At 44.2% G+C, this 17,988-nt stretch overlaps 2 protein-coding genes across 4 annotated transcripts in view; both read right to left on the bottom strand.

Moving 5' to 3' along the window:
• RIPOR1 (RHO family interacting cell polarization regulator 1) overlaps positions 1-17,988 on the bottom strand; it is an 89,985-nt gene that overhangs the window by 17,970 nt on the left and 54,027 nt on the right. For all 3 annotated transcript variants that reach the window (XM_076053963.1, XM_076053962.1, XM_076053961.1), the window contains 6 exons: positions 13,261-13,339; positions 11,955-11,978; positions 10,238-10,291; positions 9,250-9,399; positions 1,823-1,886; positions 873-916 (listed from right to left, as the gene is read on the bottom strand). In XM_076053963.1, the coding sequence (XP_075910078.1) occupies positions 873-916; positions 1,823-1,886; positions 9,250-9,399; positions 10,238-10,291; positions 11,955-11,978; positions 13,261-13,339 (415 nt within the window). The remainder of the gene's footprint in view (positions 1-872; positions 917-1,822; positions 1,887-9,249; positions 9,400-10,237; positions 10,292-11,954; positions 11,979-13,260; positions 13,340-17,988) is intronic.
• On the bottom strand, positions 3,342-7,992 carry LOC142906298 (uncharacterized). Its single transcript, XM_076053832.1, has 3 exons — positions 3,591-7,992; positions 3,415-3,485; positions 3,342-3,362 (listed from the first exon to the last, which is right to left on the bottom strand). The coding sequence occupies exons 1-3, from the start codon at positions 7,207-7,209 to the stop codon at positions 3,342-3,344; spliced, it is 3,711 nt and encodes a 1,236-aa protein (XP_075909947.1). The 5' UTR covers positions 7,210-7,992.

Raw genomic sequence — 17,988 nt, 5'->3', positions numbered from 1 at the left:
CGTGTTTGTGTGCGTGCGTGCCTACGTGTGTGTGCGCGTGTGTTTGTGTGCGTGCGTGCCTACGTGTGTGTGCGCGTGTGTGCCTGTGCGTGCCTACGTGTGTGTGCCTGTGTGTGTGCCTGCGTGTGCCTGCGTGTGTGCCTGCGTGTTTGTGTGCCTGCGTGTTTGTGTGCCTGCGTGTGTAAATGGCGGTGTAAAACTGTCGCTGCACCGGCGAAATTTTGTTTTGGTTAATCCCAGCTCCACGATGGGAGGCGGCAAACCCGGAGAACTCCCCCATGCAGGGGCGGGAGGGCGGGGAGAACCAGGACAACAAGCGGAACGGTAACAGCGGTGATGACGATGACGACGGTGATGACGGTGACGATGACAATGATGACGGTGACGATGACGATGGTGATGACGGTGATGACGACGACGATGATGACGGTGATGATGGTGACGATGGTGATGACGGTGATGACGACGACGATGGTGATGACGGTGATGACGACGACGATGGTGATGACGGTGATGACGATGGTGATGACGGTGATGACGGTGATGACGGTGACGATGACGATGGTGATGACGGTGATGACGACGACGATGATGACGGTGATGACGATGGTGACGACGGTGATGACGATGGTGATGACGACGATGACGACGATGACAGCGATGACGGTGATGACGATGGTGATGACGATGGTGATGACGGTGATGACGATGGTGATGACGATGGTGATGACGGTGACGACGACGGTGATGACGGTGACGACGACGATGATGACGGTGACGATGATGATGACGACGATGGTGATGACGATGGTGATGATGGTGATGACGACGGTGATGACGACGGTGATGACGACGATGATGACGACGCTCACCTCGTACTGATCTCCAGGGCAGAGGCGCGCAAACCCAGCCAATCCTGGAGACAAAAGAAGCGGCGTAGGGTCAACATCGTCACGACGAACACAAAGAACCCCCCCCCCCTCCCCCCCGTGGAGCCCTAACAGACTGTTGGGGCAAGTGTTGTGAGCGAACGCCTATGAAGGCCGGCACGGCGCTCGCCTGATCGCCTGTGCTGCAGAGTGAGTGCGACCGTGTGGGGAGCGGTGGTGCAGCGGTTAGCGCTACGCTGCGTAACGAGCTCGGTGACCCGGGGTAGATTCACGATCACGGCCACCACCGGTGACGATCATCTGAACCGGTCCTGGGCCTCACCTAAGTCGACTCAGCCTTAAATGAGTGCCTGATGCGGTGTGTAAAAACATCGCCACTGGGGAGACAAAGGCGGCCGGGCGTGGTGATGGCCACCCACCCCCTCGCGTGCCGTGCCGGCCTTCACAGGTGCTGCTCGCTAGCAGCACTTGCCCCAACAGTCTGTTACAGGCTACACGGGGGACCTTTGTTAGCGAGTGTGAGCGTGAATCGTCTTCCGGATTCTTCCACATTTGCCTGCCTGCCGCCCCTACCCTCACCCCGCTCCACATTGAGAATGAAGGCGCGTTCACGTTATCTGTCTGCTGCTGTAAATTCCCGCGTGTGGCGACGACAACACCACGGCGAGGATGACGACGACATCAGCCGCCACAATTGATGGGTGGGGCCAGGTCGCGCCTGAACAACGTCTCTCGTCGCTGGTGACTAACAAAGCAGTTTTGGTTGAATCTGTTCGACCCCCTCCGACTCTTGGCACTAAAACCAGGCCTCGAGCCCGGGACGTCACCGTCTCCGACACGGCCGCAACGCACCCTGTCGGACAGAGGCACGGACAGAGGCACGGACAAGAGCAGTGGCGGGGGCGGGGGAAGCAGCTGCGTGTGGGACTCACCCTTCATGCGCATGTGAAATTCCCCCAGGAGGTTCTCCATGTCGTTCTCAATCACGCACAGGCTCTGCGTGTGCGTGTGTGCGTGTGAGTGCGCGAGTATGTGTGTGAGTGAGTGCGTGTGTGCACATTAGCGTGTGCGTGTGTAAATACGCGCGTGTGTGCAGGTGAGCGTGCGTGCGTGTGTGTGCGCGCACATGGGCGTGTGGAGACACAAACACCTTCTATAAAGACACAAACACCTTCTATAAAGACACAAACACCTTCTATAAAGACACAAACACCTTCTATAAAGACACAAACACCTTCTATAAAGACACAAACATCTTCTATAAAGACACAAACACCTTCTATAAAGACACAAACACCTTCTATAAAGACACAAACACCTTCTATAAATACACAAACACCTTCTATAAATACACAAACACCTTCTATAAATACACAAACACCTTCTATAAATACACAAACACCTTCTATAAAGACACAAACACGGTCTATAAATACACAAACACCTTCTATAAATACACAAACACCTTCTATAAATGCACAAACACCTTCTATAAATACACAAACACCTTCTATAAAGACAAACACCTTCTATAAAGACACAAACACCTTTTATAAAGACACAAACACCTTCTATAAAGACACAAACACCTTCTATAAATACACAAACACCTTCTATAAATGCACAAACACCTTCTATAAATACACAAACACCTTCTATAAAGACACAAACACCTTCTATAAAGACACAAACACCTTCTATAAAGACACAAACACCTTCTATAAAGACACAAACACCTTCTATAAAGACACAAACACCTTCTATAAAGACACAAACACCTTCTATAAATACACAAACACCTTCTATAAAGACACAAACACCTTCCATAAAGACACAAACACCTTCTATAAATACACAAACACCTTCTATAAAGACAAAAACTCCTTCTATAAAGACACAAACACCTTCTATAAATACACAAACACCTTCTATAAAGACACAAACACCTTCTATAAAGACACAAACACCTTCTATAAAGACACAAACACCTTCTATAAAGACACAAACACCTTCTATAAAGACACAAACATCTTCTATAAAGACACAAACACCTTCTATAAAGACACAAACACCTTCTATAAAGACACAAACACCTTCTATAAATACACAAACACCTTCTATAAATACACAAACACCTTCTATAAATACACAAACACCTTCTATAAATACACAAACACCTTCTATAAAGACACAAACACGGTCTATAAATACACAAACACCTTCTATAAATACACAAACACCTTCTATAAATGCACAAACACCTTCTATAAATACACAAACACCTTCTATAAAGACAAACACCTTCTATAAAGACACAAACACCTTTTATAAAGACACAAACACCTTCTATAAAGACACAAACACCTTCTATAAATACACAAACACCTTCTATAAATGCACAAACACCTTCTATAAATACACAAACACCTTCTATAAAGACACAAACACCTTCTATAAAGACACAAACCCATTCTATAAAGACACAAACACCTTCTATAAAGACACAAACACCTTTTATAAAGACACAAACACCTTCTATAAAGACACAAACACCTTCTATAAAGACACAAACACCTTCTATAAATACACAAACACCTTCTATAAAGACACAAACACCTTCCATAAAGACACAAACACCTTCTATAAATACACAAACACCTTCTATAAAGACAAAAACTCCTTCTATAAAGACACAAACACCTTCTATAAATACACAAACACCTTCTATAAAGACACAAACACCTTCTATAAAGACACAAACACCTTCTATAAAGACACAAACACCTTCTATAAAGACACAAACACCTTCTATAAAGACACAAACACCTTCTATAAAGACACAAACACCTTCTATAAAGACACAACCACCTTCTATAAAGACACAAACACCTTCTATAAAGACACAAACACCTTCTATAAAGACACAAACACCCTCTATAAAGACACAAACACCTTCTATAAAGACACAAACACCTTCTATAAATACACAAACACCTTCTATAAATACACAAACACCTTCTATAAAGACACAAACACCTTCTATAAAGACACAAACACCTTCTATAAAGACACAAACACTTTCTATAAAGACACAAACACCTTCTATAAAGACACAAACACCTTCTATAAAGACACAAACACCTTCTATAAAGACACATACACCTTCTATAAATACACAAACACCTTCTATAAAGACACAAACACCTTCTATAAAGACACAAACACCTTCTATAAAGACACAAACACCTTCTATAAAGACACAAACACCTTCTATAAAGACACAAACACCTTCTATAAAGACACAAACACCTTCTATAAAGACACAAACACCTTCTATAAAGACACAAACACCTTCTATAAAGACACAAACACCTTCTATAAAGACACAAACACCTTCTATAAAGACACAAACACCTTCTATAAAGACACAAACACCTTCTATAAAGACACAAACACCTTCTATAAAGACACAAACACCTTCTATAAAGACACAAACACCTTCTATAAAGACACAAACACCTTCTATAAAGACACAAACACCTTCTATAAAGACACAAACACCTTCTATAAAGACACATACACCTTCTATAAAGACACAAACACCTTCTATAAAGACACAAACACCTTCTATAAAGACACAAACACCTTCTATAAAGACACAAACACCTTCTATAAAGACACAAACACCTTCTATAAAGACACAAACACCTTCTATAAAGACACAAACACCTTCTATAAAGACACAAACACCTTCTATAAAGACACAAACACCTTCTATAAAGACACAAACACCTTCTATAAAGACACAAACACCTTCTATAAATACACAAACACCTTCTATAAATACACAAACACCTTCTATAAATACACAAACACCTTCTATAAATACACAAACACCTTCTATAAAGACACAAACACCTTTTATAAATACACAAACACCTTCTATAAATACACAAACACCTTCTATAAATACACAAACACCTTCTATAAATACACAAACACCTTCTATAAAGACACAAACACCTTCTATAAAGACACAAACACCTTCTATAAATACACAAACACCTTCTATAAATACACAAACACCTTCTATAAAGACACAAACACCTTCTATAAATACACAAACACCTTCTATAAATACACAAACACCTTCTATAAATACACAAACACCTTCTATAAATACACAAACACCTTCTATAAAGACACAAACACCTTTTATAAAGACACAAACACCTTCTATAAAGACACAAACACCTTCTATAAAGGCACAAACACCTTCTATAAATACACAAACACCTTCTATAAAGACACAAACACCTTTTATAAATACACAAACACCTTCTATAAATACACAAACACCTTCTATAAAGACACAAACACCTTTTATAAATACACAAACACCTTCTATAAAGACACAAACACCTTCTATAAAGACACAAACACCTTCTATAAATACACAAACACCTTCTATAAAGACACAAACACCTTCTATAAAGACACAAACACCTTCTATAAATACACAAACACCTTCTATAAATACACAAACACCTTCTATAAAGACACAAACACCTTCTATAAATACACAAACACCTTCTATAAATACACAAACACCTTCTATAAATACACAAACACCTTCTATAAATACACAAACACCTTCTATAAAGACACAAACACCTTTTATAAAGACACAAACACCTTCTATAAAGACACAAACACCTTCTATAAAGGCACAAACACCTTCTATAAATACACAAACACCTTCTATAAAGACACAAACACCTTTTATAAATACACAAACACCTTCTATAAATACACAAACACCTTCTATAAAGACACAAACACCTTTTATAAATACACAAACACCTTCTATAAAGACACAAACACCTTCTATAAAGACACAAACACCTTCTATAAATACACAAACACCTTCTATAAAGACACAAACACCTTCTATAAAGACACAAACACCTTCTATAAAGACACAAACACCTTCTATAAAGACACAAACACCTTCTATAAAGACACAAACACCTTCTATAAATACACAAACACCTTCTATAAAGACACAAACACCTTTTATAAATACACAAACACCTTCTATAAATACACAAACACCTTCTATAAAGACACAAACACCTTTTATAAATACACAAACACCTTCTATAAAGACACAAACACCTTCTATAAAGACACAAACACCTTCTATAAATACACAAACACCTTCTATAAAGACACAAACACCTTCTATAAAGACACAAACACCTTCTATAAATACACAAACACCTTCTATAAATACACAAACACCTTCTATAAAGACACAAACACCTTCTATAAATACACAAACACCTTCTATAAATACACAAACACCTTCTATAAATACACAAACACCTTCTATAAATACACAAACACCTTCTATAAAGACACAAACACCTTTTATAAAGACACAAACACCTTCTATAAAGACACAAACACCTTCTATAAAGGCACAAACACCTTCTATAAATACACAAACACCTTCTATAAAGACACAAACACCTTTTATAAATACACAAACACCTTCTATAAATACACAAACACCTTCTATAAAGACACAAACACCTTTTATAAAGACACAAACACCTTCTATAAAGACACAAACACCTTCTATAAATACACAAACACCTTCTATAAAGACACAAACACCTTCTATAAAGACACAAACACCTTCTATAAATACACAAACACCTTCTATAAATACACAAACACCTTCTATAAAGACACAAACACCTTCTATAAATACACAAACACCTTCTATAAATACACAAACACCTTCTATAAATACACAAACACCTTCTATAAATACACAAACACCTTCTATAAAGACACAAACACCTTTTATAAAGACACAAACACCTTCTATAAAGACACAAACACCTTCTATAAAGGCACAAACACCTTCTATAAATACACAAACACCTTCTATAAAGACACAAACACCTTTTATAAATACACAAACACCTTCTATAAATACACAAACACCTTCTATAAAGACACAAACACCTTTTATAAAGACACAAACACCTTCTATAAATACACAAACACCTTCTATAAAGACACAAACACCTTTTATAAAGACACAAACACCTTCTATAAATACACAAACACCTTCTATAAAGACACAAACACCTTCTATAAATACACAAACACCTTCTATAAAGACACAAACACCTTCTATAAAGACACAAACACCTTCTATAAAGACACAAACACCTTCTATAAATACACAAACACCTTTTATAAATACACAAACACCTTCTATAAATACACAAACACCTTCCATAAAGACACAAACACCTTCTATAAAGACACAAACACCTTCTATAAAGACACAAACACCTTTTATAAAGACACAAACACCTTCTATAAATACACAAACACCTTCTATAAAGACACAAACACCTTTTATAAAGACACAAACACCTTCTATAAATACACAAACACCTTCTATAAAGACACAAACACCTTCTATAAAGACACAAACACCTTCTATAAAGACACAAACACCTTCTATAAAGACACAAACACCTTCTATAAAGACACAAACACCTTCTATAAAGACACAAACACCCTCTATAAAGACACAAACACCTTCTATAAATACACAAACACCTTCTATAAAGACACAAACACCTTCTATAAATACACAAACACCTTCTATAAAGGCACAAACACCTTCTATAAATGCACAAACACCTTCTATAAATACACAAACACCTTCTATAAAGACACAAACACCTTCTATAAAGACACAAACACCTTCTATAAATACACAAACACCTTCTATAAAGACACAAACACCTTCTATAAAGACACAAACACCTTCTATAAAGACACAAACACCTTCTATAAAGACACAAACACCTTTTATAAAGACACAAACACCTTCTATAAATACACAAACACCTTCTATAAAGACACAAACACCTTTTATAAAGACACAAACACCTTCTATAAAGACACAAACACCTTCTATAAAGACACAAACACCTTCTATAAATTCACAACTTCGCGAGTCGCGTCTGAGGAGGTTCGGGAACGGCGTCACGAACCCGGCGACCTGCGTTCAATCAGCTCACAAGTCGACACAGCTCCGTGTGTGTGTGTCCGTGTGTGTGTGTCCGTGTGCGTGTGTCCGTGTGCGTGTGTCCGTGTGCGTGTGTCCGTGTGCGTGTGTCCGTGTGTGTCCGTGGGGGGAGCGGCGGTGCAGCGGTTAGCGCGCTACGAACCCGCCGACCGATTTCCACTCGCAGCCAACATCACCGGGCGGTCCTGGGCAGCCCCTAGGTCGACTCAGCCTCAAATGAGTACCTGGTGCGGTGTGTAAAATCATCGCCACCGGGGAGACAAAGGCGGTCGGGCGTGCTGTTTGCCACCCACCCCCTCGTGTGCCACAGTGCCGGTCTACATAGGTGCTACTCGCTAACAGCACTTGCCCCGACAGTCTAAGGCTATACGGGGTATCTTTGTCTTTGTCAGCAGGAACGGTGACATCTCGAGCAAGGGCACACGTGTTTGTGTGTGTACGTACGGGCAAGGGCACACGTGTTTGTGTGTGTACGTACGGGCAAGGGCACACGTGTTTGTGTGTGTACGTACGTTGGACTTCTTTTGCACCGTACGTAGCCAACCGTGATATTAAACTTAAACTAGTTTATTTTTTATTTTACCAGGTAAGGCCCCGCTGAGCAGCGTAGCTCTTTCTCAGAAGCAACCTGGTGATGATAGCTCAACGAAAGTGGCTTATCATCATGTTGTGGAAACTTCGAATCGCGTGACGTCGCTTAGACATGTGGAGGGGAAAACCGGAAGACCACGTGACCACGGGGAGAGACACGCAAACTCCAAATATATAGCAGCAGGCGTCAGGGTCGGGATTGAACCCACGACCTCCTCCTGTACACCATCTCCTAGCCACTGTGGTGCTAGTCGGAGGTGCAGATTCATAGCACGTGAATCAGTCGCGTGCTATGCAAAAAATCACTCGTGCAAATTTGAACAGAAAAATCACAAATCTGGGTCTTTTCACTTTGTAAGGCCACACGGTGTGGGGTGTTGCTGGACGTGGTCGAGTTGTTCTCTTTCACACCACTGCCAACGCAGCAGCAGACTCACCGGATCACGTGCTCACTGGTCGTGACTCACACCGGAGGCAAGCGTCGCGTGTCTGCGTGTCCGTGTGTGCGAGCGTTTGTGTGTCCACGTGCCCCTGTGTCTATGACCATCTGCGTCAATCTCCTTGCGTCCACGTGTTTTTCCATCTCCGCGCATCAGAGCGTCGGTGCGTCCCCGCGTGTCTCTGCGTCCGCGTCTGTGCCCGCACCTCCGTGTACTCGCGGTGACCCCGGGTGACCTCCTGCAGGGTGTCCCGAGCCTCCCTGCTGCCGGGCGACGTCTCGTACGCGGCCATCATCCGGCGCGCGCCGTCCCGCAGCCTGCGCTGGATCCCGTACGTCTCGTACAGCTCCTCCACCTGCACACACAGGCCCAGCACGGTGGCCACGAGATGTTGACTACCTCGCCTGGTATGCAGGAGGTCGTGGGTTCGATCCCAACCCCGACGCCTGCTGCTGCTGCTGTATATTTGGAGTTTGTGGTGTCTCTCTCCCCGTGATCGCATGGATTTTCCTCCAGGTCCTGATGATGACGATGATGATGACGATGATGACGATGATGATGACGATGATGACGATGATGATGACGATGATGACGATGATGATGACGATGATGACGATGATGATGCCACTTCGTACAGCTATAATTTGTGGCCAAGTCGCTTCTGAAAAAGAGCTGTGTAGCTCAGCCGGGCATTAGTAAAAATAATATTTAACACCTTTTGTCGTCGGGTTCGCAGCGCGGTGCGCCGACCGCTGCTCCCCCAGACGCCGAACCGACGGCGCACGCACACACGCACGCACACACACACGCACACGCACACGCACGCACGCACGCGCACACGCACGCAGGCACACACGCACACACACGCATGCACACACGCACACACGCACACACGCATGCACACACGCACACACGGTACGCACACACACGCATGCATGCACACACGCATACACGCATGCACACACGCATACACACGCATGCACACACGCACACAAGCACACACGCACGCACACACATGCATGCACACACGCACACACGCATGCACACACGCACACACGCACACGCACGCATGCATGCACACACGCACGCACACACACGCGCACGCACTCGCACGCACGCACACACATGCACACACTCGCACGCAGGCACACACGAAATGCACGCATGCGCACACACGCTCGCTCCAACGTTACCTTGCTGACGTGGAACTCGAGTCTCCGGATGAATCGCTCCGTCGACTTGATTTGCTGGAGAGGAATCACAAAGGAGACGGGATGACAATGACGATGGCGATGATGATGATGATGACGATGATGATGACGATGATGATGATGACGACCGCCTGACAGCAGCAGTGGCAGCAGACAACTGTGGACCGGCTTTGTCCTCATTGGGACTCGTCAGCACGGTACAGGAGCCGGTGCTCGCTGCTGCAGAGTCTGCAATCAGTGTGTGTGTGATCTGTGTTTGTGTAATCTGTGTGTATGTGTGTGTAGTGTGTGTGTGTAGTGTGTTTGTGTGTGTGTGTGGTGTGTGTGTGTAGTGTGTCTGTGTGTGTAGTGTGGTGTGTGTGTGTAGTGTGTGTGTAGTGTGTGTGGTGTGTGTGTGTAGTGTGTCTGTGTGTGTGTGGTGTGTGTGTGTAGTGTGTGTGTGTAGTGTGTGTGTGTGTGTAGTATGTTTGTGTGTGTGTGGTGTGTGTGTGTGTGTAGTGTGCGTAGTGTGTCTGTGTATGTAGTATGTTTGTGTAGTGTCTGTGTGTGTGTGGTGTGTGTGTGTGTAGTATGTCTGTGTGTGTGTAGTGTGTCTGTGTAGTGTGTGTGATCTGTGTTTGTGTAATCTGTGTGTATGTGTGTGTGTAGTGTGTGTGGTGTGTGTGTGTGTAGTGTGTCTGTGTGTGTAGTGTGGTGTGTGTAGTGTGTGTGTAGTGTGTAGTGTGTGTGTAGTGTGTCTGTGTGTGTAGTGTGGTGTGTGTGTGTAGTGTGTGTGTAGTGTGTCTGTGTGTGTAGTGTGTGTGTGATCTGTGTTTGTGTAATCTGTGTGTATGTGTGTGTAGTGTGTGTGTGTGTAGTGTGTGTGTGTGGTGTGTGTGTAGTGTGTGTGTAGTGTGTCTGTGTGTGTAGTATGTTTGTGTAGTATGTCTGTGTGTGTAGTGTGTGTGTGTAGTGTGTCTGTGTGTGTAGTGTGTCTGTGTAGTGTGTGTGATCTGTGCTTGTGTAATCTGTGTGTATGTGTGTGTAGTGTGTGTGTGTATGTGTGTATAGTGTGTTTGTGTGTGTGTGGTGTGTGTGTAGTGTGTGTGTAGTGTGTCTGTGTAGTGTGTGTGATCTGTGTTTGTGTAATCTGTGTGTATGTGTGTGTAATCTGTGTGTGTAGTATGTGTGTGTGTAGTGTAGTGTGTGTAGTGTGTCTGTGTGTGTGTGGTGTGTGTAGTGTGTCTGTGTGTGTAGTATGTTTGTGTAGTGTGTCTATGTGTGTGGTGTGTCTGTGTGTGTGTAGTGTGTGTCTGTGTGTAGTGTGTTTGTGTGTGTGTCGTGTGTCTGTGTGTGTGTAATGTGTGTGTGTGGTGTGTGTGTAGTGTGTGTGTGTCTGTGTGTGTGTGTGTGTCGTGTGTGTCTGTGTGTGTGTAGTGTGTGTGTAGTGTGTGTCTGTGTGTGTAGTGTGTGTCTGTGTGTGTGTAGTGTGTTTGTGTGTGTAGTATGTTTGTGTAGTGTGTCTGTGTGTGTGGTGTGTCTGTGTGTGTAGTGTGTCTGTGTGTGTGTCGTGTGTCTATGTGTGTAGTGTGTCTGTGTGTGTGTAGTGTGTGTGTGTCGTGTGTCTGTGTGTGTGTAGTGTGTGTGTGTAGTGTGTCTGTGTGTGTGTCGTGTGTGTAGTGTGTCTGTGTTTGTGCTGGGTACACAACCCTCATCTCACCTTGTCCAGATCGTACACGAAGCCCTGACGAGGTAGGTGACGACGATGAGGAGGTGACGACGAGGTGACGACGACGAGGGCACAAGAGGGGACGGGAGATAGACGTGGGTAGGAGAGATATGGGGAGAGGAGGTATGGGAAGGAGGGGGAAAGAGGTGTGCGGGGAGAGGTGGGCACAGAACAGAAACGATGGGGTGGGACGAGGTGCACGATAGGGCATCATCAGCATCAGCAGCAGCATCAGCAGCATAAACATCAGCATCATCATCAGCATCATCAGCATCTAGCATCACCACGACTACCGCATTCTCCGGATTAACCAATCATTTTCCTGCCATCAGTAAAGTTACACAAATCTGATCACTCACACTCACACACTCTCACACACACACACTCACACACACCACACACACACCACACACTGCGCACGCGCACACACACACACCACACACACACCAAACACACACCACACACACACCACACACACCACACACACACACCACACACCAAACACACACCAAACACACACCACACACACACACACCACACACACACACGCTGCTACCAGACTGTAAAAACGCTCCCCCAATTTTCAAATACGAGGGAACAGTGGTGCATCGTATGGTCTAGAGAACACGGTAATACCATCACCCACGTGTTCATCATCGTCACCACCATCACCACCCACGTGTTCATCATCGTCACCACCACTAGCGTGTTCATCATCATCATTACAATCACCACCACCGTGTTCATCACCATCATTACAATCACCACCACCGTGTTCACCATCATCATTACAATCACCACCACTGTGTTCATCACCATCACCACCATCACCACCACCATGTTCATCATCATCATTACAATCACCACCACTGTGTTCATCACCGTCACCACCATCACCATCACTGTGTTCATCATTGTCACCACCACCACTGTGTTCATCATCGTCACCACAATCACCACCACCGTGTCCATCATCGTCACCACCACCACCATGTTCATCATCATCATCACAATCATCACCACCGTGTTCATCATCGTCACCACCACTAGCGTGTTCATCATCATCATCACAATCACCACCGCTGTGTTCATCACTGTCACCACCAACACCGTGTTCATCATCATCATCATCACAATTATCACCACCGTGTTCATCACCGTCACCACCACTACCGTGTTCATCATCATCATCATCATCACAATCACCATGTTCATCATCATCACAATCACCGTGTTCATCATCATCACAATCACCACCACCAAGTTCATAATCATCAGCATCACCACCACCACTCACCAGCCGCGAGTTGCGTTTCATTTCCTTCTGTTGGATGGTCATCGATTCCAGTTCGGTATGATGAGCCTGCAGAAACTCACTAACTCACACACACACACCACATACACACACCACACACACGCCACACACACACACACACCACACACACGCCACACACACACGCCACACACACACGCCACACACACACGCCACACACACACGCCACACACACCACACACACATCACATACACACCACACACACATCACATACACACCACATACAAAGCTCCCCCATATAGCCTTAACAGACTGTTGGGGCAAGTGCTGTTAGCGAGCAGCACCTATGGAGGCCGGCACGGCACGTGACGGGGTGGGTGGCCAGCACCACGCCGGCCGCCTTTGTCTCCCCAGTTGTTTACAGACCGTACCAAGTACTCATTTATGGCTGAGTCGACCTAGGGGAGGACCCAGGACTGATCCAGATATTGGTCACCGACGTTGGCCGTTGAGCGGGAATGGAACTCGGGCCGCCGGGATTTATACATGCGGCAGCAGCGGCAACGGAGACGTGTAATCTGTGTGTGTGTAGTGTGTGTGATGTGTGTGTGTAATCTGTGTGTGTGTGTAGTGTGTGTGATGTGTGTAATCTGTGTGTGTGTAGTGTGTGTGATGTGTGTGTGTAGGGTGTGTGTGTGTAGTGTGTGTGATGTGTGTGTGATGTGTGTGTAGTGTGTGTGTGTAGTGTGTGTAATCTGTGTGTGTGTGTGTAGTGTGTGGAATCTGTGTGTGTGTAGTGTGTGTGATGTGTGTGTGTAATCTGAGTGTGTGTGTGTAGTGTGTGTGATGTGTGTGTGTGATGTGTAGTGTGTGTGATGTGTAGTGTGTGTGATGTGTGTGTGTGTAGTGTGTAATCTGTGTGTGTGTAGTGTGTGTGATGTGTGTGTGTGATGTGTGTGTGTGTAGTGTGTGTGATGTGTGTGTGTAATCTGTGTGTGTGTGTAGTGTGTGTGATGTGTGTAATCTGTGTGTGTGTGATGTGTGTGTGATGTGTGTGTGTAGTGTGTGTGATGTGCGTAGTGTGTGTGTGTGTGATGTGTGTGTGTAATCTGTGTGTGTGTAGTGTGTGTGATGTGTGTGTGTAATCTCTGTGTGTGTAGTGTGTGTGATGTGTGTGTGTGATGTGTAGTGTGTGTGATGTGTAGTGTGTGTGATGTGTGTGTGTGTAGTGTGTAATCTGTGTGTGTGTAGTGTGTGTGATGTGTGTGTGATGTGTGTAGTGTGTGTGATGTGTGTGTGTAATCTGTGTGTGTGTGTAGTGTGTGTGATGTGTGTAATCTGTGTGTGTGTGATGTGTGTGTGATGTGTGTGTGTAGTGTGTGTGATGTGCGTAGTGTGTGTGTGTGATGTGTGTGTGTAATCTGTGTGTGTGTAGTGTGTGTGATGTGTGTGTGTAATCTCTGTGTGTGTAGTGTGTGTGATGTGTGTGTGTAGTGTGTGTGTGTAGTGTGTGTGATGTGTGTGTGTGTAGTGTGTGTGATGTATGTGTATGTGTAGTGTGTGTATAGTTTGTGTGTGTAGTGTGTGTGATGTATGTATGTAGTGTGTGTGTGTAGTGTGTGTGTGTAGTGTGTGTGGTGTGTATGTAGTGTGTGTGATGTGCGTGTAATCTGTGTGCGTGTAATCTATGTGCATGTAATCTGTGTGCGTGTGTGTGTGTGTAATCTGTGTGCGTGTAATCTGTGTGTGTATTCTGTGTGCGCGTGTAATCTGTGTGTGTGTAATCTGTGTGTGTGTAATCTGTGTGCGTGTAATCTGTGTGCATGTAATCTGTGTGCGTGTGTGTGTGTAATCTGTGTGTGTGTAATCTGTGTGTGTGTGTAATCTGTGTGCGTGTAATCTGTGTGCGTGTAGTCTGTGTGCGTGTAATCTGTGTGCGTGTGTGTAATCTGTGTGTGTGTAATCTGTGTGTGTGTGTAATCTGTGTGTGTGTAATCTGTGTGCGCGTAATCTGTGTGCGTGTAATCTGTGTGCGTGTGTGTGTGTAATCTGTGTGTGTGTAATATGTGTGCGTGTGTGTGTGTAATCTGTGCGTGTGTGTGTGTAATCTGTGTGTGTGTGTAATCTGTGTGTGTGTAATCTGTGTGCGTGTAATCTGTGTACGTGTAATCTGTGTGCGTGTGTGCGTGTAATCTCTGTGCGTGTAATCTGTGTGCGTGTAATCTGTGTGCGTGTAATCTGTGTGCGTGTAATCTGTGTGCGTGTAATCTGTGTGCGTGTAATCTGTGTGCGTGTAATCTGTGTGCATGTAATCTGTGTGCGTGTGTGTGTAATCTGTGTGTGTGTAATCTGTGTGTGTGTGTAATCTGTGTGCGTGTAGTCTGTGTGCGTGTAGTCTGTGTGTGTGTAATCTGTGTGCGTGTGTAATCTGTGTGTGTGTAATCTGTGTGTGTGTGTAATCTGTGTGTGTGTAATCTGTGTGCGCGTAATCTGTGTGCATGTAATCTGTGTGCGTGTGTGTGTGTAATCTGTACGTGTGTGTGTGTAATCTGTGCGTGTGTGTGTGTAATCTGTGTGTGTGTGTAATCTGTGTGCGTGTAATCTGTGTACGTGTAATATGTGTGCGTGTGTGCGTGTAATCTGTGTGCGTGTAATCTCTGTGCGTGTAATCTGTGTGCATGTAATCTGTGTGCATGCAATCTGTGTGCGTGTATGTGTGTAATCTGTGTGTGTGTAATGTGTGCGTGTAATCTGTGTGCGTGTAATCCGTGTGCGTGTGTGTAATCTGTGTGTGTGTGTAATCTGTGTGTGTGTGTGATCTGTGTGTGTGTAATCTGTGTGCGTGTGTGTGTGTAATCTGTGTGCGTGTAATCTGTGTGCGTGTAATCTGTGTGCGTGTAATCTGTGTGCGTGTAATCTGTGTGTGTGTGTAATCTGTGTGCGTGTAATCTGTGTGCGTGTAATCTCTGTGCGTGTGTGTGTGTAATCTGTGTGTGTGTGTAATCTGTGTGTGTAATCTGTGTGTGTGTAATCTGTGTGCGTGTGTGTGTGTGTGTGTAATCTGTGTGTGTAATCTGTGTGCGTGTGTGTAATCTGTGTGTGTGTAATCTGTGTGCGTGTGTGTAATCTGTGTGTGTGTAATCTGTGTGTGTGTAATCTGTGTGCGTGTGTGTGTGTATGTGTAATCTGTGTGTGTAATCTGTGTGTGTGTGTGTAATCTGTGTGTGTGTAATCTGTGTGTGTCTGTGTGTAATCTGTGTGTGTGTGTGTGTAATCTGTGTGTGTGTAATCTGTGTGTGTAATCTGTGTGTGTAATCTGTGTGCGTGTGTGTGTGTGTAATCTGTGTGTGTGTGTGTAATCTGTGTGTGTGTAATCTGTGTGTGTGTGTAATCTGTGTGTGTGTGTAATCTGTGTGTGTGTGTGTAATCTGTGTGTGTGTGTAATCTGTGTGTGTGTGTGTAATCTGTGTGTGTGTAATCTGTGTGTGTGTGTAATCTGTGTGTGTGTAATCTGTGTGTGTGTGTGTAATCTGTGTGTGTGTGTGTAATCTGTGTGTGTAATCTGTGTGTGTGTAATCTGTGTGTGTGTAATCTGTGTGTGTGTAATCTGTGTGCGTGTAATCTGTGTGCGTGTAATCTGTGTGCATGTGTGTGTGTAATCTGTGTGTGTGTAATCTGTGTGTGTGTAATCTGTGTGTGTGTAATATGTGTGTATGTAATCTGTGTGTGTGTAATCTGTGTGCGTGTGTGTGTGTAACCTGTGTGTGTGTAATCTGTGTGCGTGTGTGTGTGTAATCTGTGTGTGTGTGTGTAATCTGTGTGTGTGTAATCTGTGTGTGTGTAATCTGTGTGTATGTAATCTGTGTGTATGTAATCTGTGTGTGTAATCTGTGTGCGTGTGTGTGTGTAATCTGTGTGTGTGTAATCTGTGTGTGTGTAATCTGTGTGTGTGTAATCTGTGTGTGTGTAATCTGTGTGTATGTAATCTGTGTGTGTAATCTGTGTGCGTGTGTGTGTGTAATCTGTGTGTGTAATCTGTGTGTGTGTAATCTGTGTGTGTGTAATCTGTGTGTGTGTAATCTGTGTGTGTGTAATCTGTGTGTGTGTAATCTGTGTGTATGTAATCTGTGTGTATGTAATCTCTGTGTGTGTAATCTGTGTGCGTGTGTGTGTGTAATCTGTGTGTGTAATCTGTGTGTGTGTAATCTGTGTGTGTCTGTGTGTAATCTGTGTGTGTGTGTGTGTAATCTGTGTGTGTGTAATCTGTGTGTGTAATCTGTGTGTGTAATCTGTGTGCGTGTGTGTGTGTAATCTGTGTGTGTGTGTAATCTGTGTGTGTGTAATCTGTGTGCGTGTGTGTGTAATCTGTGTGTGTGTGTAATCTGTGTGTGTGTGTGTAATCTGTGTGTGTGTGTAATCTGTGTGTGTGTGTAATCTGTGTGTGTGTAATCTGTGTGTGTGTGTAATCTGTGTGTGTGTAATCTGTGTGTGTGTGTGTGTAATCTGTGTGTGTAATCTGTGTGTGTGTAATCTGTGTGTGTGTAATCTGTGTGTGTGTAATCTGTGTGCGTGTAATCTGTGTGCGTGTAATCTGTGTGCATGTGTGTGTGTAATCTGTGTGTGTGTAATCTGTGTGTGTGTAATCTGTGTGTGTGTAATATGTGTGTATGTAATCTGTGTGTGTGTAATCTGTGTGCGTGTGTGTGTGTAACCTGTGTGTGTGTAATCTGTGTGCGTGTGTGTGTGTAATC

The sequence above is a fragment of the Petromyzon marinus genome, chromosome 63, assembly GCF_048934315.1.
Source record: "Petromyzon marinus isolate PM22_M1 ecotype Great Lakes invasive population chromosome 63, UKy_Petmar_22M1.pri1.0, whole genome shotgun sequence".
NCBI classification, from domain to species: Eukaryota; Metazoa; Chordata; class Hyperoartia; order Petromyzontiformes; family Petromyzontidae; genus Petromyzon; species Petromyzon marinus.
The sequence above is the reverse complement of the archived record's forward strand: the minus strand, read 5'-3'. Positions and strand labels throughout refer to the sequence as shown.

Excerpts from the sequence above, each read along its gene's own strand:
- LOC142906298 (XM_076053832.1), bottom strand. The coding sequence starts at position 7,209 with ATGGAAGGTGTTTGTGTATTTATAGAAGGTGTTTGTGTATTTATAAAA. Across the intron at positions 3,486-3,590 it reads TGTTTGTGTATTTATAGAAG|GTGTTTGTGTATTTATAGAA; the intron begins GTGTTTGTGTCT and ends TCTTTATAGAAG. Across the intron at positions 3,363-3,414 it reads TCTTTATAGAAGGTGTTTGT|AATGGGTTTGTGTCTTTATA; the intron begins GTCTTTATAAAA and ends GTGTCTTTATAG.